This window comes from Carettochelys insculpta, chromosome 6, assembly GCF_033958435.1.
Source record: "Carettochelys insculpta isolate YL-2023 chromosome 6, ASM3395843v1, whole genome shotgun sequence".
In the NCBI taxonomy this organism is placed as follows: Eukaryota; Metazoa; Chordata; order Testudines; family Carettochelyidae; genus Carettochelys; species Carettochelys insculpta.
In genome coordinates, this window is record NC_134142.1 from 71,991,121 (window position 1) to 72,012,790 (window position 21,670).

At 43.8% G+C, this 21,670-nt stretch overlaps 1 protein-coding gene across 11 annotated transcripts in view; it reads left to right on the forward strand.

Moving 5' to 3' along the window:
• The window catches only part of CELF1 (CUGBP Elav-like family member 1), a 122,350-nt gene extending 101,706 nt beyond the window's left edge, over positions 1-20,644 (forward strand). For all 11 annotated transcript variants that reach the window (XM_074997240.1, XM_074997239.1, XM_074997243.1 and 8 more), the window contains 3 exons: positions 1,898-2,041; positions 10,349-10,517; positions 17,771-20,644. In XM_074997240.1, the coding sequence (XP_074853341.1) occupies positions 1,898-2,041; positions 10,349-10,476 (272 nt within the window). In that variant the 3' untranslated portion in view covers positions 10,477-10,517; positions 17,771-20,644. The remainder of the gene's footprint in view (positions 1-1,897; positions 2,042-10,348; positions 10,518-17,770) is intronic.
• Positions 20,645-21,670: the final 1,026 nt, after the last annotated feature.

A 21,670-nucleotide genomic window follows, 5' to 3' on the forward strand; every position in this document is an offset into this window, starting at 1 on the left:
TGGTCAGTGATGGTCCATTTAGCAGCCACCTTGGCCTTCAGCCTGTTCTTTGAGAGCAGGTAGTTTAAGCTGGAGATATTCTGGCCAGATTTTTAAGGGTCTAGATCATCTCTGCTCATAAATCAGGAATCCCTGCTGCCATGGGACTTGAATCTGATGGCATCACAGGTCACTCCTTCAAGCGTATGGCTTCATAATCTCTTTATTTCTTGGAAGGTTCCAAGTTGCAGTGATGTTGGCCTACCAAGTATCCAAGATTCAGGCATTCACCTCAGTATTGCCATACAGTATTCTACAAGGACAAAGTCCAGCTCAGACTGCTCCTAGGATTTCTCTCATTTCTCAGTTTCATTCAGGTCAGGCCATTTATGAGCCGTCTTTCCAAAGATCCATAAACCAGAGGCACATAAAACATGCTTTGGACATCCAGATATCTTTGATCTTCTATGTTGATAGATCATTTTTTAAGTTAACACAATTCTTCATTGCTGCGGCTGACACGATGAAAAGTTGCTTTTCTCCTTCCGTCACAGGCTGCCTTTGCTTCTGCTATAACCAAGCCAAGATGCTGCCTGCAATGGTCATCTCCCCCTGATATGCCAGGGTACAAGTCCTTGAGCAGTCTTTGTGGACCAGGTGCCTGTCCAGGACATCTGTAGAACAGCCAGTTGGTCATCCATACATTTACGTCCCATTACCTGCAGACCCAGCAGGCCCGGGACGATGCTGGCTTTGGCAGAGCACTACTGCCCTGTGAAATGACTCTTGTCTCCATGATACTGCTTGTGAGTCAGTAAAATTGAATGGACACGAGCAAGCACTGGAAGCAAAAACAGTTACCTTCCTTTTCATAACTTGTTCTTCAAGATGTGTTGCTTATGTCCGTTCCATTTCTGGTCCTCCTACATTGTTGTTGGAGTTGCCAGCAAGAGGGAACTTAAAGGGGTGCAGGGCTGTTGACATGGGAGTGCTACAGCCTGCCTTATGGATACCATTAGGGCAAAAATCTCTGGCAACTGCACACTTGGGCACATGTAGCTGGTATGGAATGGACGTGAACAACACATCCCAAAGTATAACAGTTACCAAACGTTTGGTAACCATTTTTTCTTCTTCGAGTGCTTGTTATGCCAATTTCATTTTTATTGACTCGTGAGCAGGTTTAAACATCCAAGTGATGGTGCTTCTGCTTCTTCCTATGAGAAGGTGACAGCACAGCATTTCACTGCCAGGGAAACTTCTTTTACTAATTTAATTACTTGTACTTTTACCTTTTGTTGCTACCCTGAACAGTCTTTTCTGTCACCAGTGTTTTTACGCTTCAGAAAGTGAATTAATTTAACCTGTCAAATGAAAGACTATGATAGAATGAGGACTATGGGACAGGGTTGAGGGCATGAGATGAGAGGAGGACGAGGAGGAAGATTGCTTCGGGCAAGGAACAGGACCTCAAAATTTTAGGTCATTGTCTACATACAGGATATCAGGAGCATTTGAGTTTTTATATTCCATTTGTCTGATTTTTATATACTTAAGCTAAGGCTGCAGCACGTGTTTTGTTTTAGTCAGCACCCTGGGCTGATGCTTACCCATAAGTCTGTCATTCAGTAATTGAGACAATGTGGACTTCAGCCTGATGCAGGAAGTGTAGTAATCAGGAAAAGCCAACAGGAAAGAAGCCAAAATCCCTTTAATATTTAATCCCAGCAACAGACCTTGTTGCCTTATTTTGGAATCAAGTCGGTACAGTTTCCTAGCAGGAAGTTTACCCCATTCTCTGAGCGGGAGGACAACATTAATTATATTGAATGGCTCTGAGGTCTCTGCTTTGAGATTAGGGCCCCAACCTCTCATGCTTTTGATGAATGTGTGTTTCTAACTGACGGATGTTTTGAAGGTCCAGAAGGAGCCAATCTGTTCATCTACCACCTTCCCCAGGAGTTTGGGGACCAGGACCTGCTGCAGATGTTCATGCCATTTGGGAATGTCGTCTCTGCCAAGGTTTTCATTGACAAACAGACCAATCTAAGCAAGTGTTTTGGTATGTTGGATTCAGTCACTATCTATGGGAAGGTGGGGAGTGAAGAATGGAAAGACTGAGCTTCTTATGGAATGAGAAGATATGTCACAGTCATTCTCTGGGGAAAAAAAAAAGTTGGGGGGAGGTTTTCATGGAGGGATAAGGGACAGTTGCACAGGAAGGTCACATGGGGAGAAGAGTGTTTTGTTTTGTTTTGTTTTTTTTTTTATTCTTTGGCCTCAGTAGTCAGTTGATCTGTCTAGGAAAGGCTTCAAGCCCCTGTAGCCTGATGTGATGCTGGCATAATGTGGGTAAGGGAAACACTTAAGAGTCCCTAAATCCTCTTCTCTACTGGGCCTCTTTTGCATATTGAGATAATTAGAGTTGATTCACCTGGCGCAAATGACAGATTGCTCGTCACAGTCTCTTTAATGCTTTGTTCAGTATAGTTTTGAGCAAGTAACATTTTCCCTCATTTTTATTAAGAAATTGCTTCAGTGCCAAATACAGTTCACTGGAGGGGTTTTCTTGATGTTCACCTTGAATTTTTCCATTTTTAAATTTCATCCAGTTACTTCTAGTTAGGCCAAGGTGTACTGCCCTAAATAATTCATCATCATTAGTGTTTACACTTTGAAAAATTTGCAGACTGTTATCATGGTACTATCCCTACTGTTATTGCTTAGCCAAACAGTAGTGGATTCTACTCACATCTATTATAAATGTTGCAATATAGCTTTCAGTATAATTTTCTGCCTTATCAAACATACCTTTCTGAAACATTCATCTCATACTGAAATTGCTGGTACTTGGTCTGTGTCTGAAGGTGTTTTGTTTTTGTTTTATTGCAGTTTGGAACAACTCTTTATAGCTTCAATTGAGGGGGAATCATTTTTCCAATGTGGAAGGTGGTTGAAAAATATGGTTCTATGGAAAATTCTGATTTTGATACAGAAATACAGGATAAATGTTTGAAGTTAAAGTGTGGGGAAAAGACTCTCCTCAGAAAGAAAGAAGAAAATATTCTTCTCTGTTATTGAGCATGCTTAGGTTGACATAGGACATAACCGTGAAATATGCACAGCACAGCAAAATTCTCTCACATCCTACCTTAAAAATAGAGACTTGAGCAGTGGGTCTGAAAAAGCTTAATAGAAGTTTCAGTCTCCAAAGCTACATCTACACTACAGTGGTCCTTTGAAAGAAGTTCTTCTGGAAGAACTCTTCTGAAAAAATTTCTTTCAAAGGATCGCGTCCATACACCAAAAAACAGATGGAAAAAATAAAAATCCATCCACTCTTTTAATAGGATCCACACAGCACCCACTCTTTTGAAGGAACGAGCCAGGGGTCGAAAAATCCAGTGCCATGAAGACTGCTCTTTTGAAAAAAGGGCCCCCAGAGCATCTACACGTTTTTTTCAGAAAGCATTTTTCAGAAAAAGGCATTCTTCCTCATGTGGGAGAGGAAGAGGGCTGCTGGAAAAAGTGCTGCGTTCTTCTGTTTCAATATTGAAAGAACGCATTTTGTGCGGAGACATTCCATGGGATTTTTCAAAAGACCCCCGGCTCTTTCAAAAAACTCACTAGTGTAGACATAGCCAAAGATGTTTCTAAAGCAATCTACATACATTGTTTTTTCGTCCAGCCCTCCAGTATAAACAGGTGTACTGCTTCACTATTAACCAACTTTCAAAATACTTCCTTCAGTCTAAGAAATAAAAACACAAAGGAAGCCATTCATTTTCTATCTTTTATATCATGTCAATCCCTCTGATATCTGAATATTGCCCAGATTGAATTTCAAAGCATAATTTGGATTGTATAAAGTGTAATGCTGTTAAGCAAAGCTATTTAGCATTTTCTGTTTTTTGTTTGTTTGTTTTTTGAACCCTGCTGTTATACAAATTTGAGCTTGCAGTTTTAAGCTTAGCATTTTGTGGCTTTGTTATTTTAAGATTCCACCCTCAGTGTTAACTACACTATTTCCCATTTATTCTTTTCTTGATTCAGATTGATTAATCTGTATAGAGATTAACATAAATGGTATATTTAAAAATATTCCATAAAACAGCCAGGATATACAGCACAGCAGGGTCTCTACATTTGCGAAGTTAAGGTTCACAAATTCATTTACTTGCAAGTGGCTGCCTCCCCGGGGCTCTGGGGCAGGGAGCGCTGGCAGCCACCGCTTCCCCTGGCTCCAGGCAGGAGCTCTGACAGCCCTGCTCCAGTCAGGGAGCAGCTGCCATATTTGTGAAATTCAACATTTGTGAGGGTTCTCAACATGGAATTAGAGTTAGTAGTTTTAGTTAGTGTCCTGGATGGGACTTAGCCTGGGAATGGGGCATGTCCTGGTTCCTAGTTTTAAGCTATGTTTGGAATGCGAACATCCTGTGCCAGTTAATGATCCACATAACAGTTGCCTGGGGTGTTTGGTTGAGGGTAACATCAGTGACAAGTCCAGATTTGTAAATTGTTTAAGCCTTGGACTAAAAGAGGAATTCGCATTAAAGTGCTCCTAATGGAGTTGGCTATCCCTGGCACTGGAGACCAGGTCATCTTCCCTGTGGGGCACTCCATCAGTTCTGTTGTCATGGTGGCACCATTCCCCCAAGCAATCTCTGGCAGGGAAGGTGAAGACGCTGGCAGGGGAATGTTTCCCAACAGCCCACAGGGGCAGGAGAAGATTCAGGAGGGCCCAGACACATGCCCTTAGGGAACTGGAGGCCAGCTCAGGTGGAGCAGACAAGCCCTTCCCATCCTGCTCTAGTGATGCTGAGTGCAGTGAAGGTCTTTTGTGTGAGAAAGAGCCATCCACACTGGAGGCCTTTCAGGCATCACAGGACAGTCTTACTCTGCAGGAACTGGCTTCACCAGCCTGGGCAACAATTCAGTCTAGGGACAGGCCCAGGTCGGGCCTGTTCGAGGCATCACCTTCCCACTGGCTTTGATCTCCTCTCATAGTACCATCCCCCCAGTGCTCCCCAACTTGCAAACTTTAGGCATCAGATGGTGGGAGGAGGGCTTCACATACCACTGCAATCTCCCCTGATCATTGGCCCAGGGGGCAGGACTCTGGGCAGCACCTGTTGGAGCCCTGGAGTCCATGGGTGGGTTCCCAGGTGTCTTGTGGATCACACCAGTGTCCCAAAGACGTCAGTACTGCTCCCAAGATTGCTTGAGGCCCTGACAGTGATCATCATCTTGCCAGCACCAGTCCCTTTCTTGACACTTGCCTCAGTCAAGAAGGTTTTTGGGTTGGAGGTTTTGTTCCTGGTCCTGGTCCTGATCTGATTCCTGGCACCAAGCGTGTGTTGGGAGGAGTGGATCGTTGGACTCCCCTCCCCAGTCTGCTGATCCATGCTGCTCTCTCCAAAGTCTCAAGGAAGAGGCTCATTGGACAAGACCTCTTGAGGCCTTGCCAGTCACTGATCACCAACAGGCCATTCTGCTCTGGGTCCCTGGACACAGAAAGGGACACCTCAGAGCCTGGCACCAACCAGGACTCGCTGGCCCCAGCAGTACAGCCCCGTCTTTGATGCCTCCACTGCTGGGATGCCCACTAGTGCAATGGCCGATGCCCTGGTTTCTATGGAAACCATGGGGGTTCACTCACTCAGCCAGCCAGCACACCCATCCATAGGGATTTCTGAGTGGCCACCAACCTTGATTTTCCCCTCCTTCCCAAGGGGCAAGCCCAGGAGAAGGGCCTGGGGCACCAAATCGTAGCAACCAGGCAAGCTATCAGTCCAGACTTGCAAGAAGAGGAGATGGACATGGCTGCACCATTGTCCACTGCTGCATCCCCCTGGGCAAACATTGTATGTGCCCAGGACTTCAGAAGAATGGCAAGGAACATCAAGAGCTCCTAAAGTGAGTGGCAGCTAACCTGGGCCTACAGGCAGAGGAGCTTGAGGATCTCGCAGATGCACTATTTGATGTGCTCCCCAGTGCCCTCTTGGGAGGCCCTGCCCTTACATGATGGGGTCAGGAAGATCACCACAGTCTTGTTGCAAAACCCCTCCTACCTCCTGCCATTGTCAAAAAAGGTGGAAACCCCCAGTGGTTGAGGTAGTCAAACAAAAGGAGAGGCAAGGGCAACCTGGAGCAGCACCCAAGGACAAAAACTCCAATACGCTGGGCCCAGTTGGTTGAAGGATTTATACATCAGCCAGTTGACAACTGTGAATGGCTAACCACCAAGCTCTCCTTAACCACTACGACTTCAACGTGTGGTGGGCCATGACTAAGTTTTTGAGGAGGTGCTCCTGATAGACTCCAGGAAAGAGTTCAAGTCCCTCTTGAAGGGGAAGGGACTTCACTGGCCAGGGCTGCCTTATAAGCTGTCTCCAGTGCAGCAGATTTGACTACTTGCACTATTATGCCAGAAATCACGATGCACCAGGCATCCTGGTTGCTCCTTTCTGGCTTGTCATCAGAGGTGCAGAACTCTCTCCATGACGCCTGGCCCCCTTTTGACAGTCAGGCTTTGGCTGCTTGAACAGACTCCAAGTTACATGGGCTGAAGAGCTCCCATCCAACACATAAGACTCTGGATTGTACATTCCCACTCCTATCAGAAAATGTTATAAACCTGTGCACACTGCCAATCAGAGCAGCCTTACACTGAGACAGTACTCGTCAGGCTCCAACCACCACAAGCAAGGGTCAAATAATAGTTTTGAAGTTCCATGTGAGCGTGACATACCGGCCTTGTCAGTGGAGCCACTGTCGTCCTCCTCGTTGTTTGGCTCCCATCTTTCACGTTTCCTCCCAGTGTAGGCCTCCGTCATGATGGACTGCTGGGTCTTCAGTACTGTTGATCAGGGTATACCCTGCTGTTCTTATCCATCCCTCCCCACTCATCTCCTCCCCATCCTTCTTCAGGGACCCTTCTTGTGAGTCTTCTTGCCCAGGAGATCCAGGAACAACTGGAAGCAGTAGAAGAAGTTCTGCTTCCGTTTCAGAACAGTGGGTTCTACTCCAGCTATTTCCTAATTCTAAAGCTCTGCAGCTCATCTGCGAGTAGAGGAGCGTCGACATGTATCTATGAAAGCTCAAGTTTCACGTGGTTTCCCTGGCCTCCATCATTCCTGCCCTGGATCTGTGAGACTCGTATGCTAACCTTGATCTGAAAGACACCACAGGTGTTTCCTGTGCTTTACAGTGGGATCATCCCAATAACAATTTGCAACTTCTCCTTTGGCTTGACCACAGCGCAGAGGGTCTTTTGCTAAATGTATGGAAGTGGTGGCACCTTACCTCAGGCATCATGGAATACAGATTTACCCTTATCCTGAGGATTGGCTGATCAAGGGAAACCCAAGGTCCACAAACACATAGCAGTCCTTCTGGCCACCTGCTGGTCCTTGGGACTCCTAGTCATGACAAAAAGTCCATGTTCATTCTCACCCAAGGGCAGAAATAATTGGAACAATTGTCACCTTGACCTGTGCAAGAGCCTTCCTGCCACAGGTGGGTTCCAGGCCCTAGCAAGCCTTATAAAGGAGACGTCCACATTTCCCTCGACTGCAGCCAGAGTCTTCATGCATCTGCTGGGTCATACGGCAGCATGTATGTTATATGGTTCATCCATGTCAGGCTTTGCATGCCACCACTCCAGCAGTGGCTGGCCTCGGACAAAGTAGTCACGATTCCCCAAAAGGTTTTGGCCACCTTCCTATATTGGTCACTCCTGGACAATGCATTGGATGGGGTCCTTTTAGAAGCACCTGCCCCCTCCCCAGAGTTAAGGTTGGATGCCTCAGACCTTGGATGGGGAGCCTTCCTGGGTGAGCTCTGCACCTAAGGGATATGGACACCAGAGGAGACAAAACTACACAAACCTCAAAGAGCTCAGAGAGGTTTGGCTGGCCTGCTTAGTCTTGCTGTCTCAGGAGTCAGGCAGGGTGTTCAGAGCCCTCACAGACAACACAATCTCCATGTTTTACATCAACACTCAGGAATGGGCGTACTCCTCAACACTATGCCAGGTAGTGCTCCTTCTACGGGACTTTTGCATCAGCCGCAACATCCACCTCAAAGCCAGCCTTGGTCACCTCTGCAGGGACTCTATCTCACCACAAGTGGTCGCTCAACCAGGATATGGCAAATCTGATCTTCCAAAACCAATGTTTTCCTGTTGTGGACCTATTTGCCATCAAGCAAACAAAAAGCGTCAGAGCTTCTAGTCTCAGGGAGGGGTGGAACAAGTCTCCTTCTCTGTGTTTCTCGTGCCATGATCCAGGGCCCGACTCTATGCCTTCCCACAAGTTCCTCTCATCAGTTGAGCCTTACACCAGATCAAACAGGACGAGACTCTTGATCCTGATTGTGTCAGTGTGGCCCCACCCAACATTGGTTCAGCATGCTTATGAGCCTGGCATGCTATCTATCCTGGGCCTGCTGTCACGGGATCATGGCTAACATATACATCCCAACCTTGCGTCTCTGAGCCTCTCAGCATGGATGCTCTATAGCTGAAGGAGGAGGAGCATACCTGTTCTGAGGAAGTGCAGCAAATCCTCCTGGGTAGCAGAAAACCATCAACACAATCAGTGTACCAGGCAAAGTGGTCACAGCTCTCCCTGGGGACATTAGAGCGTATCTTGCCAGGCCACGTCTTGTTCTAGGCTACCTCTATAACCTTCTGGGCCTTCAGAACAAATGGTCTGGCACACTTCTCCATCAGAGTCCCCCCGGCCTCCATTACTTCTTTCCACAAACTGATCCAAGGGCAAACGGTCTTCTTGTGTGACTTGATGGTGCAGTTCTGATGGGCCCTGAGAGGCTCGATCTGCACGTTAGGGACCCTGTCCCGCAATGGGTCCTCAACCTTATCCCCTCCCAGCTCGCAGATCCTTCCTTTCAGTCCCTTGGGTCCTGCTCCCTGTCCCATTTGTCCTGGAAGTAGCCTTCCTGGTGGCAATTACCTCAGCATGGAGTGTGTCAGAAATCGGAGCCCTCCATACATGGTCTTCCACAAGGACAAGATCCAGCTGCAGCCACACCTGGTATTTCTGCCAAAGGTTGTGACCACCTTTCATGTTAACTAGGACATATTCCTGCCAGTCTTCTGCCCCAAGCCCCATAAGTTGGCAGAAGAATGGCAGCTCCGCACCCTGGGCGTTAGGAGAGCATTGGTGTTTTACGTGGACTGCACCAAGCCTTTCAGTAAATCAGCTCAGCTAAACTTTGGCCACTGCTGATAGAATGAAAGGCTTGCCGGTGTTAGCTCGGCAGCTTTCCAAGTGGATTACGTTCTATATACAGACCTCCTATGAACTCAAACGTCCCCCCTGCTGGCCATCATCCAAGCTCATTCAACTAGGGGCCAAGCCTCATTGGCAGCCTTTTTGGCACATGTGCCCATCCATGAGATCTGCAGGGCTGCAGTATGGTCATTAGTACACACATTAATGTCCCACTATGCCATTTCCCAACAGACCAGAGATGATGCTAGATTTGGCAGAGCTGTGCTACAGTCAACACAGCCTTAAATTCCTACCCACCTCCTGGGGTGCTCCTGGGAGGCACCTACTGTGAAATGGACATGAGTAGGCACTCAAAGAAGAAAAGACAGTAACTGGTGTTCTTAGGATTGTGTTGTTCATGTCTATTCCACGTACCAACCTCCCTCGCCCCCCACTGTCAGGGTTTCCAGCAAGAAGGAACTGAAGGTGGGGGGAGCATATGGCACCACTCCAGGGGTTGGTAGGTCTGCTCTCCCATGGGTACTGAAGAGGGAAAAACTTCTGGCACCAGTACATGTGGTGAGCACACACCTACTGTGGAATGAACATGAGCAACACATGGTGAAGTACTCCAGTTACAAAAGGGTAACCTTTTATGTTCTCTAACTGGAACAAGATCAATTGCTGTAGCTGAAGTTACATGAGAATTTCGCAGTGAAGTTCCTGTTTTCACTTATTTTATAACATTCTGATATTTTCATCATTCAGCCTAAAAATTTCCAACTCTGGTCTTTATCCAGTTGGAGCAAAAAAAACAGTAAGCTCTGCTTGAGTTTGAGGAGACTGGTGGTAAAACCTTTCCTTGTTTGTGCTTTTAAAAATTGCAGCCCTGTTTAAAAAATATATATCTCTTGTGCCAAAGTGGCTGGGGCTAGAGGACTATAGTTTAGCCAGGAGCCTTTGCAGAGAAGCACCTGAGTGATCTATGAAACTGAATTTTTGAAAACAGCACTTAATGAAAATGTTTGCCTTGAGAGAACCTGGTGTATGCAGCTCTTGAAGCACAATATCTTAATCTGCTGCTCTTTTTTGGCATCTTGAGCATACTGTAATTGTCTTTTTCCTTTTCCCAGGTTTTGTAAGTTATGACAATCCTGTCTCTGCACAGGCTGCCATCCAGTCAATGAACGGCTTTCAAATTGGCATGAAGCGTCTGAAAGTGCAGCTCAAGCGCTCTAAGAATGACAGCAAGCCATACTGAGCTCCCCTCCCCTCTGGGACTGGAGGGAGAAGGATCTTCTGGTAAGTTGGGGAGGAGCGCACTTAGTGATTCGAAGCCCTAAGGGCTGTGTTTTTACAGTCCTGGATGCTGATCCATGCCATTCTAGCTGGCACCTCTTCCCCTTGAAGACTCAGCTGCAGCATTCGCTGGGATTTCTGCTTCGGATGGAGGACAAGTTTGTGATTTTGTTTCCAGTATTTTACTTTGGAGTTTAGGTGCCATATCACTGAGGTGGTTTCTTTTTGTTTTGTTTTTGGGCTTTTTGTTATTGTTTTTTTCCTTATTTGAAGTTTGCTGTGTTTGTAATCACTGTGTGTTGAGAAGGACCAATGCCAGCTACCTTGGGGGTGTGGGGAAAGGGTATACAACTGACACCACACCAAAGAGAAGGAGGAGGAGCAGAACTGACACTACACAGCATTGAGGAAAAGAAAGGTGCAGACCTCACGTAGGCTTTGCTTTGCCCCATGCTCTGATAGTTTCTTAGTTAAATGTCTTCTGTGAGAATTTCCTATCTGAGTGGGTCTCTAGAGCAGGTAAAAATCTAAAAGAGCAAAGAGATTAAAGGAAAACTGCAGTGATTATATTGTTACATAAATTATTGCACTGTGAATGTACACAGCACTTTATAACATTTTGAGGCAGTGTTCGCACGGAAAACCTGATAGTCCATCTCGAGTTGCATATCAGTTAAATACAATGAATTTCCCAGTGTTTAGGAAATCTGATTGGCTGGGAATTCTGCTTGGGTTTACAGAGGCACTGTAGTCTGGAGCAATACATTTGGGGCTGGAAGCTAAGAATTCCTGAGTTCCAATTCCAAATTTGCCACAGCTTTCTGTGTGACACTGGTCACATCTCTTCCCATCACAGTGCTTTGGTTTTCCCATTTATGTAATGATGATAATGCCCATCACAAGTCTTTGAACTAATATTCACTAAGCACAATCTGTGTCAATTATTTATTGTTAAACTGCTTAATTGGAATTGATACAGCACCCTTTACAACAGCTTTTGAGGTTCCTGCTGCCTTGCATATCCAAATGGGTGTTGCTGCTTCAGTCATACTCTTTCCCAAAGGCAATTTTTGTTCATTAATTGCTCTGTGTTATTTGCTATAGTAATCAATTTACTTCTTACACTGCAGTTTTCCTTTAAAGTGTTGAAAGCCAATGCAAAGCAGAAGGAGCTACACAGGAGCCACTGTACCAATGCAGACCCTTGAACTGCCTAGTCTTAGTTTGCCTTTGGCAGTGGCTGTCACCCAAACTGTTGAAGAAGGAACTGAACAGCTGCATCATTCACAAATTTTTAAACATCTTCTGTTGAACACCCACATCATTCACCAAGTTTTGAGTTTGCCAGTATGTTACAGGTGTCTTTTTACACACTAATTTTAGGTCGTTTGAAGTCCCTTTGAGACTTTGGCCTGAGGCACCTTAAGGAGTCTCAGTAGAGCCTACTGTTCTAACTACCAAATTTCACCTCTGTCACAGGGGAAGTTTACAGTTTCTGTACGTTTTTAATAGAGATCCTGTTTACCTCATATATTCTCCATTTCCTCTTCTCCTTTGTGTTCCCAGTTCAGGATGATGATTTTCCTCAGCCCACCAGGTAACACTGCAATCATGTGTTTGGGAGCTGGCTTCTAAATAGGAAGCATATAGAGTCAGACACAGGATTTTTACTTATTCTCTACTCTAGCTAACAGGGGGAGTGATGAGCTCTGTCACCTAAAACATTGTTTGGAATGTACATGTGTGGACAGATACTCTGTCATGGTCCATGGGGAATATCAGGCATATCCAGGGACTGGGTCCCCTGGACTCTTAAACCTCACAAATACAAGCCTGACCCATAGTAACAGAGCACCAGGGTAAAAGTGCCCTTTCTGTTAATGAGTTCCAAACTCAAATAGTGTCTTGGTGCCAACCTTTCTGTAGTGCTGGTAGATGGGTAGGAGAAATTATCAATATTATACGGAGCATATTGCAATGACAAAGGTTTAGAAGTCCAGACTGCCAAATTTCCATTTATGCTGGCATATGGTACTGTTTCATGTTGACTGTTTGGGTCTTTCTACAAATACATACATACATACACTTAGGGGAACTGTGTACACTTGAATTCTGTGCACTGGGAGAGATGTGTCCTGGTTTTCTCAGAAGTGTTGGAGTGCTACGGCCTTTAAGGTCGTAATGGGATTTTTTTTATGAGTATACTTTGCAAAAAAGAAAAAAAAGAAGAAAAAAAAAAAAAGAAAAGAAAAAAAGTTCATGATTGGGAGCATCTGCTCCAAGCATGACTTGCTGTAACCAAGAATGTTTCTATTTTTATAGAAGTTTTATACCGCTCCAGGGTGGAAAATATTTATTACTTAAATTATTTCACTGGAAAAAGACCAGGATTTTAGAGTATCCTGAATGTGATTGTTTTACACATACCAATGATGTGCACAATTGAAACTACTGATTTTTAGTGGCTTGAGGAAGGATTAATGCTGTGAATCTGTGAAGGGGATAGCTGTACACTGTGGTCTCTACAGTCACTCTTACCCAGAATGATGCATGTTGCTGAGGCCCTTGCTCCATTTCCCTGTTGACCCCAGACATGGGCCTGTTCTTTTAAGTGATTATATCATTTGCCTTGTATTTAGTATCTTGAGCTTTTCCATTCTGTTGCTATGCTCCCAGTAGTGACCAAACTCAGCTCTAGTATAGACGTGTAACTTCCATTGATTTAAGTGGAAGATTCTCCCATGTATAGCAGGGCTGAATTTAGCTGCATGACACTTCCTGAATAATGTGATTATTCATACTAGATGCCTAACCTGGGCTAGCTCTCGTGCCTTAAAGGCATGACTATAATGCAAGTATTGCCAACACAGAACTATGCAGGTTAGTTTTAAGGACCTGATGCCCAGGTTCTCTGAACTGATGCAATTCCATTGAATTTAATTGAGTGACACCAGTTGATCCAGCAGTCTCTTGAAAAAACTTGCACTGATACAGATAGACACCAATTTATGCCATCTAAAGAGCTGGCCCTAAATGTGTCTGTTTCAGCTTCATTCGTTCTTTTGGTGTGTCCCAGCATGTGAAATTAATAAATGCATCTAGTCTCTGACTTGAAGAGTATTTTACTGTGCAGTGCAGCTGATTGTATAAAATAAGTTGTGTTCATTTCTCCTTAGTAGTAATTGCTACAGATTAGGGATTTCTGTCTCTCCCTTCATTCCTTCCAGATTTGAACAGTTTTCTTTCTCACTCTTTGGCAGAAAATTCTGTAATTTTTAAAAATCATTTATTGTAATCTTATTCAGTTGCAAATAAAATCAGTCAGCTGTTTTGGGAAACTGACTAAACATAAAAGCAGACTGATTTAGCAGCCCATTGTGACAAAAATCTGGTAAATCACTTTGAACCGCTCTTTAGAAATACTCAAATTGAGAAGCTATCCCCAGAATAAAAACTTTGTGTTCTAGCACAGACTAGAATACAGCATTCTAGCATGAGACTGGAAGGGAAGGGAAGAGAATTTACATAGTTGAAACTGGCAAAATTATTTGGGACAGACTTGACCCAGTCTGACATACTTAAATATTGTAAGCAATCACGAAATATTTAGTTTGGCTGTAATCTGTGCACGTCTCTGAAGTGTCTTAATAGTACATTAATTTTAGCATAAGAGTTGACTCAGTTCAGATAACTACAGAAGGATTTGCCTATGTAGCCAAATGGGCAAAGTATTGTGTATGAACATAATTTAAAGAATTTGGATTTTCCAAAAAGATCCTGCAACAAAATCCATTATGCTTTCTCCTGAATCATGGAACTCCAGACTGCAACAGAGTGCTCCATGGAAGCAAAGAGAAAGCATTTGCCTGTTCTGTAGACTTTCAGAAGACATTTGATTCTACTTGGCATTTCTACAGGGAAGAATTAGGTGAAGTTGTGATTGGTCTTATCCTGATACTGGTTGATACCTACAGCTGTAGCAAACCTATCCTGATTAGATTCTTCAGTGCCTAGATAAGAGGCTAAAATTAAATACCTCCTTACAGCTTAATTCTCTTACCAGTATATAGAGTTTGCATTTATTAGAAAATGTTTTTGAGACATAATCATTAACATCAGTCCTCATTTTGCTTAGGCTTAGAACTTTCTGTAAGAATCAGACACACTTGATAGAAATATATTTTATGTTTTAATGATGACATAAAATAGCTCAGGAAAGTTAAATCTATCTGGAAAATACAATTATCACCATGGGAAATTGCAACTATGCAATTAAATCCAAAAAGAAAAAGCCCTCCAACTAGACAGTGGTTTATATATTAGCTTGCCTGCTTGCAAGGCAGAATTAATGTAGGCAATTCCATGTGTTGATAGCTGAATAGAATGGAAGAGGGAATTCTGCATACTTGTGAACTGAGCGACTTCCTCTTGAAATAAAACAGATAATCAGCATCAATCTAAAAACAGCTCAGTGAAAAACCTTGTCACATGACTATTTCACCTCAGCAGTGTCATAACTGAGAAACTACAAATCAGGAGCACAGTTGCCCACAAAGAGTGATTTCCTGTTTCAGACAGACAGATGTTATGGGTCAATAAGCATGTATGTTAGTAAGTATAAAATCTAGAATATAAAAAAATTCAGTATAATGTTATGGACTACAAAATTGTGAGAAACACGGATGCAGAAATATCTGTCTCTCTTTCCCTATGTCAGAGGGTGAGCAAACTTTTTACATCAGGCCCCCCATTTGTCTCTGCAATTAGCCAGGACCTCCAAGCTATCTAAAATTCCAAATCAACAGAAATTTCTGTTATGTTCATATGGAAGGGGGGGGAACCTTTCAGCATGTGCCAGTCGATGTGAGGCAGCAACATAAACTGCAATGGTGCAAGGACAATGCACACAGTGGGAAAGAGGATACTCACTGTACAGATGGAGGCAAAGCAAGTCTGAAGAGCCGCCTTCCCCAGCCCTCCTAGGAACCTATTAAATTAAAAAAAAAAAACACTCTTTTTTAAAGACCTGCCCAACTCTAGCAGTCCCAGGTAATTCATGTTACTGTTTCAAGAGCCTGACCCAGTTTAGGAGGAAAAAAAACCAACAGCAGCTCCCTGCTGCTTAAAGAGCCCCCGCCCTCCAGGCCTCCTGGGCAGTCTTTTAACATAAACAAAAGAATTAAACAAAAGGCCAAGATTACTGCACTTAAAAGCCTGTACTCTCCTGGGAAGCTTAAATAAGGGGCTGTGCATGTAAAAGCTTACTGCCCCCCCACTTAGCTGCCTCTGGAAAAAGTGATGTGGGGAGAACCAGAAACGCGGCAGAGACTGTGGGAGGGCAGGGAGGCACGCGGCAGAGCCAAGAGAGGCTGCAGGGAGGCAATGGGGGGCCCCTGAGGAGGGGTGGGGGGACCAGAAATGAAGCCAGCTGGCAGTGCAGCATAGGAGCACAGCACAGCTGTGCACAGAAGCTACAGGGAGGGTGCGACTGTGCTGCGCTCCCCTTAAGAGCTTTTTTGCACCCCCCACTTTGCGTGCCCCCATGTTATGTCATTATATGCTTGTCCCAGTCTGCCACCCCTCCAGTCTTTCCCCTAGTCTCATCTTTGGAAATTTCTTCCAAAAAACCTCGAACGAATCCCAGTCTTTCCTTCAAATTGTTTACAGACAAGCTATTTGAAAATATCTTTGTCCTCTCCCCCCCCAAAAAAAAACAAAACAAAAAAAAAATACCACACAGCCAGACAAAGCCACACAAGGAATTCCTATGATGTCTGCTAAATATCATTTGAACCTGTAGATTTTATTTTATCCCCTGCCCTATTTCTCCCCTAACATTCTGTCTTTCTGGACTGTAAGCTGTTTGGGACAGGGACCCTGTCTTTGTAGCTGTTTGCCAAGCACTTAACGCATTGCAAGAACTATAGAATTAATGCTTTATGTTGCAGTATCTCCTGACAGCTTAGGTTTCACTCAGTCTCCTTGCTCCCTTCTGTTCCTGGAAGGGTGAGTATGGGGGGAAAAAAAGCAAAACACTGTGCTAGCCATCCTGTGGCAATATGCTTTTGTTGCCCAAGTATTCAGAGGAGGGTTCTTGAGCTCCTCAGGCTAGCTGCAAGTGGCGTGGAAGCCTCAGATTAAATCACAGGGACACTGAAGGCTTCAAATCATTCACCAGCAACCTTTAAGCAGCTTTGAGACACTCCAAAGGACATGGCAGCACAACTGTGTGTCAAGTGGACTCCTAAGCGATATCCCCCTTTTTCTTCTACTTTCCACATTCTGTCTGAACAGCTCCCTTTCTTGGCAGTTCAGTGACCAAGAGAAGGCAGCACAGCTGTTTCCATCGGTTGGTAGAGATACAATCAAATCCAAAAGCTGCTCAACAAAAGTTCAGGCAAAATATTCTCCCCTTGTCCCAAACTGGTAACAGTGACTGTAGAGTTTAAGTGGCCAGAATCCTCTTCTCACAAATCATAGGGCAGAGAGTTTCTATTGAGAGGGATGGGAAAGAAAAAATTCTGCCCATGTATAATGCTGTGGAAAGGGCTCTAAGATAAGTCTTAATTTGCAGTCAAGTCTTAAGGAATTCTTCTCTATTGTGTGGGGTTTTGGATTCCACATGTCTTGTATAATCTTTTTGTTTGGTTCTAAAATAAACCAAAGCACTCCCTCACATGTATGCTTTGTGGGTTTTGAAGGGGTGGGAAGGGACTTGAGCTGAAGCAAAGAGCATGGATTTCCTGGGTTACCACTGCCTAAGCATTTCCTTTGATAAGACATTAAAAGTCTCAACTTTCAAACCACCTGTGAACCACCCCGTGTCCTCTGTCCTGCTTCTTGCTGTCTGAATTTCTGTGAGTGGGTGTTAATCCCAGAGCCGTATCTTTGAAGGTGTATTCCTGGGGAGGAGCATGCTCTGTTGTCTTTCCCACAAGCAGAGCTAGCAGGGACACTGGGCATGGGGCAGAGGTGAATGCAAAGCAGTCCCACAAAACCAGTGTCTAATGGGAAATCCAGGTCTCTGCTTCCATTTTGTTTCTGGCAGTTTGATGTTTACTTGGTGTCCTCCATGTACTTTTACTTGTCCATCGTTGGCATGTGCTGCCCCCCACCTTCCCCTCCTCCCCAGTCAATTCCCTTCCCCAAGAGGTCTCATTGTATAGTGCCCATTCCTGTTCTCTCTCTCCTTGTTTGGATGTACTGCTCTGTGTAACTCAGTGGGTCTCCCTCTTTCTGGTTTGTTTTTTTTCTAGATTCCTGCCGTTTGTTCATCGTTGTGCCTAAAGCATGTCGATGTGGCGTTCAAGTACATCGTCCAAATCCTTGTCTCTTCAGCTTCTCTGATGCTTGAACTCTCACCTTTGACCTTGTGTTGACCTTTGATGCTGATGTGTATTTTTATTACGTTTCATTCTTTGTTTTTTGGTTTGTTTTGGGGTTTTTGTTTTGGTTTGGTTTTTTTGTGTGCGCTGCCAAATTGGTTTTGCTAGAAAGACTGCTGAAGGAGAATATTTAAACTTGCATTTGAATATAAAAAAATTCTATTTTTCTAGAACTTCGTAAGATAACCACTTGATTTTGTGATTCTGATTCTTTTAATTGTCTTCAGAGCAGCCTTGCTAGCATACCTCGTGGAGTATTTGTATTTCTGTGAATATAGAGCCAGTCACTTTCTAGGCTTAGTGTTTTGTTTTTTTTCTCCTGTGTGGTTAGTTTTAAAAACAAAAATCTGCAGAAAAAGTCAATTGAATGATGCGACTTAGCCTTTCAGGAGGCTTCTGGTCACATTTTGCTGAAATGGTTTCTGTGCTTTAGGAGATAGCATGTATTTTTATGAGTTCTAACTCTGACTTGAGTGGCATCAGCACAAAACACTTGAACTGTTTTCTCCTGATAGTAGCAGGACTTTTGTCCTAGCATTTACTGTTTTTTTTTTTCCTTTCTTGAGTAGTCATCAGTCTCTGTCTGCAGCAAAAATTCGATCAGACTTGATGTTGTATTATGTTTAACCCCCAGCATGCTTGTTTTGTTCTGTGTAACTACAATCTCCTCAGCAAAATGTGATTGTTTTATTCTTCCAAACTCAGTGCATGTTTCTTGCTGTTTTCTTTGCACCCTCAAATATATCACCTTCACCTCTCTGTTTTCTATAGTTTGTGCAAAAACTGAGCAATTTACTGGGTTTCAAAGGTATCCTTTTCAATTAGTGTGTTTGGGGGCTTTTTTGTTTGTTTGTTTGTTTTTAGGGGTGTGGGAAATTTCTGATCAGATGCCACCTAAGGTATCTATCTACCTGTGCACTTAGACTGTCTGAAACAGCATCTGGGCCTTGCTCCATCTTCACAGCTGTCAGAGGTTCCCAAGAGGAGGGTTGATTGCATTAGTCCATTAGTAGTCTTGGTAGGCTTGGATAGATGGGAAGCAGGCAAGTGGGGAATATTTGCAGTAATTCTGCTTCTATAATCCCACAGAACTGAGGCTCCCTTCATACACTCAACTTTTATATAACGTGGGCATAGTATTTGAGGTTGTCACACTTCAACGCTGTCTTTGAGATGCTGAAGGGAGGCTTAGTGGCTGTAGGTTAGCACTGGCAGTGCATGTTCAGAATATCCTGGATAAGGCCTGGTCGTGTGACTGCTGTCTCTTTCCCCAAATGACAAGCACAATATAACAGCCTCTTATGCTGTTACCTGAACAGGGTACCAACCCCAGCTCCTCTTCTCAGAGGCCTTAGCTGGGGAATCTATAGAAATTGTTTCATTTTATTTTGTTTAGTTTTTCATTGGGTAAAGAGTCAAGCAGTTTCTGTTCCTACCCTGCAGAAAGGAATACAGGTTACTATTCTCTGGGCAGCTGGCTTCCCCTGGCCCTACAAACCATCTGCTGTGAGACTCCATGGCTACATTCTTGCAGGTGCATTTATGGGGAGACCCTAGTTACTGAAGGAGATGAGTTGGTGAATGAACTCCAGTGTGGGAAAAGAATCAGAGTTGAAATCCTAGCAGGGACAGAGGTTGGATAGAGGGAAGGATGTGAGACTGATCTCATGGCTGAGTAGGTTACTCTGCTTAGGGTGATGAAAGGGGAACAAGGCAATTTGTTCTTCCCCATCCCAGAACTGGCTGGGGATTTCACTGTTCTCAATACATGTTATTTTGGGTGTGATTTATAGGTCTGGGACTTGGGGGATGAGGTTGTATGAGAAGAGGGTAGAGACTCATTTGAGGTAGTGTTGTGAGATAGCTGCTGTTAGCCCCACAGTCTGAATGCATCAGACCAACTGTCAGCAAGGGTGCAGTGTATTGAGTAACTTTTCCAATACATTTCTGTACAACATGCATTCAGTTCCATTAGGAACTCTGGGGAAACCTGTGGAAAAATCTCTGGAGAAAACCAAAATGCCAAATGTTGGATGTTTCTTTCCCTTTCCTTTCCTTTGGTTGTTTTAATTGTTCTGTGGTGGTTTTAATGGATTTGAGACAGTGGAGCAGCAGCTGCCTTTCTGATTTTTGGCTGCTTTTTGTGAATAATTTAAAACAAAAATTTACATTTTGGAGACAAACCTGTGGGCTTTTTTATTGGTACAAATGTTGTATTTAACACTAGGGGTTTTGTACAGTTTTTTGCCTTTTCTACTACAAAACAATGTAAAGTGATTCACAATGTGACAAGAAAACAATTTGCCACTATGACCAAATGTAGAGTCTGTTCTGCAGTAACAGGATTTAATCAACTCAAAGTCGTGATTCAGTTGTAGAAATGCTTTTCTTTACCTTGTTTGAGCTGTTCCTTCTGTTGTTTTGATTTGCAAAACAAAATGTCTTCTTGTGTGAAATTGTGTTGTACTCTGTAGAAAATTATGGATTTTACTTTAATGGTTTAAGCACATGTTGCTTTTCTGATCTGATCGCAGAATTTGTGTAGTGGATTTAAAAATGAAAAGATTTGTTATAAGTTTGGAACGAGCGAGTATGTGTTAAAGGAATTTTCTTCCTTCGTGTTTTTTTTCTTTTTGTCCCAATGGGGAACTTAAAGCTGTTTTAATTGCACAGACACACCAACAAGTCATTTTGTATATGCCAAGTGTGGTACCTTCCTTTGTTTATTTGCTATTAAACTGTTTGAGAAGAGTCTGTGTCATTTCTGTGTTGAACTTCAATCTGTCACTGAAGGAACTGAAGTTTGACACCATGTAGATTCAAGCACAAGGCACTTACTATGCACAGCTGGAAGAGTGTCACTTGTTCAGTGAGATTGACAAACAGCTGATTACAATGAATTATATAGAGTGCCAATGGGTGGTGGGAAACCACAGGGGGAAGTTCCCAAGCCACTAGACAGATGCCAGCAGGAAGGCATAATGAGCACAATAAGCCAAGTGCTCCACCCGTGGCTCAGATGTACATATGCATACAAAGATATTATCCTTTAAGTGTTCTCTTGTAGAAGATAGGTTAAATTCTAATTCCAGGTATTTAGGAATGACAGGTGGCACCTTCCGATAGGTGTTTTCCTGTAGATACATTCCTGTATGGTGTTGAGACATAAAGGAGCAATAAGCAATGCATGTATTTTGGCACAGTTATAAATGCTACCCCTTTTTGGACTTAGGTTGGCATCTCTGAAGGGTAGATAGCATTCCTCCTGCTGACATGTTAGACCTTTTCCTGAAGTTAAGCTGAAAAAGACATAGTTATCTCTCCCTCAACTGGGGAGCAGACTTCTAGGCCCCTCTTCAGTGAATTGTTAGGCTATAATTCAAAATATGCCCCAATTACTACTTTCACACCCAAGGTTTATATTGCATCAGCTCTTGTTCAATGCCAAGTTACACAAAAGTTTGTTTACTATCTGTGCCATGCCTTGTTCAGTTAGGATGAAAGTTTAGGGCCTGCTTTGTGTAGGCTTATGTTAAAGATTCTGAACAAAGATGGTGGCCAGAATGCGGCATAGTACATCATCAGGATCTTGGCCCTTCAGTCACTCTACAGATGGGTTTACTTGAGGAGAGGGGGCTCTGCTAGCTGGGTTTGGGAGGGACATGGAGGAATTCCAGTTTCTTAGTCAGGCAGTTTGATATTCCGCTTTTTATGGGTACATTTCATCACTGTGCTAATCAGCTATTATGAATAGGTATGGGCAAGAGTTTT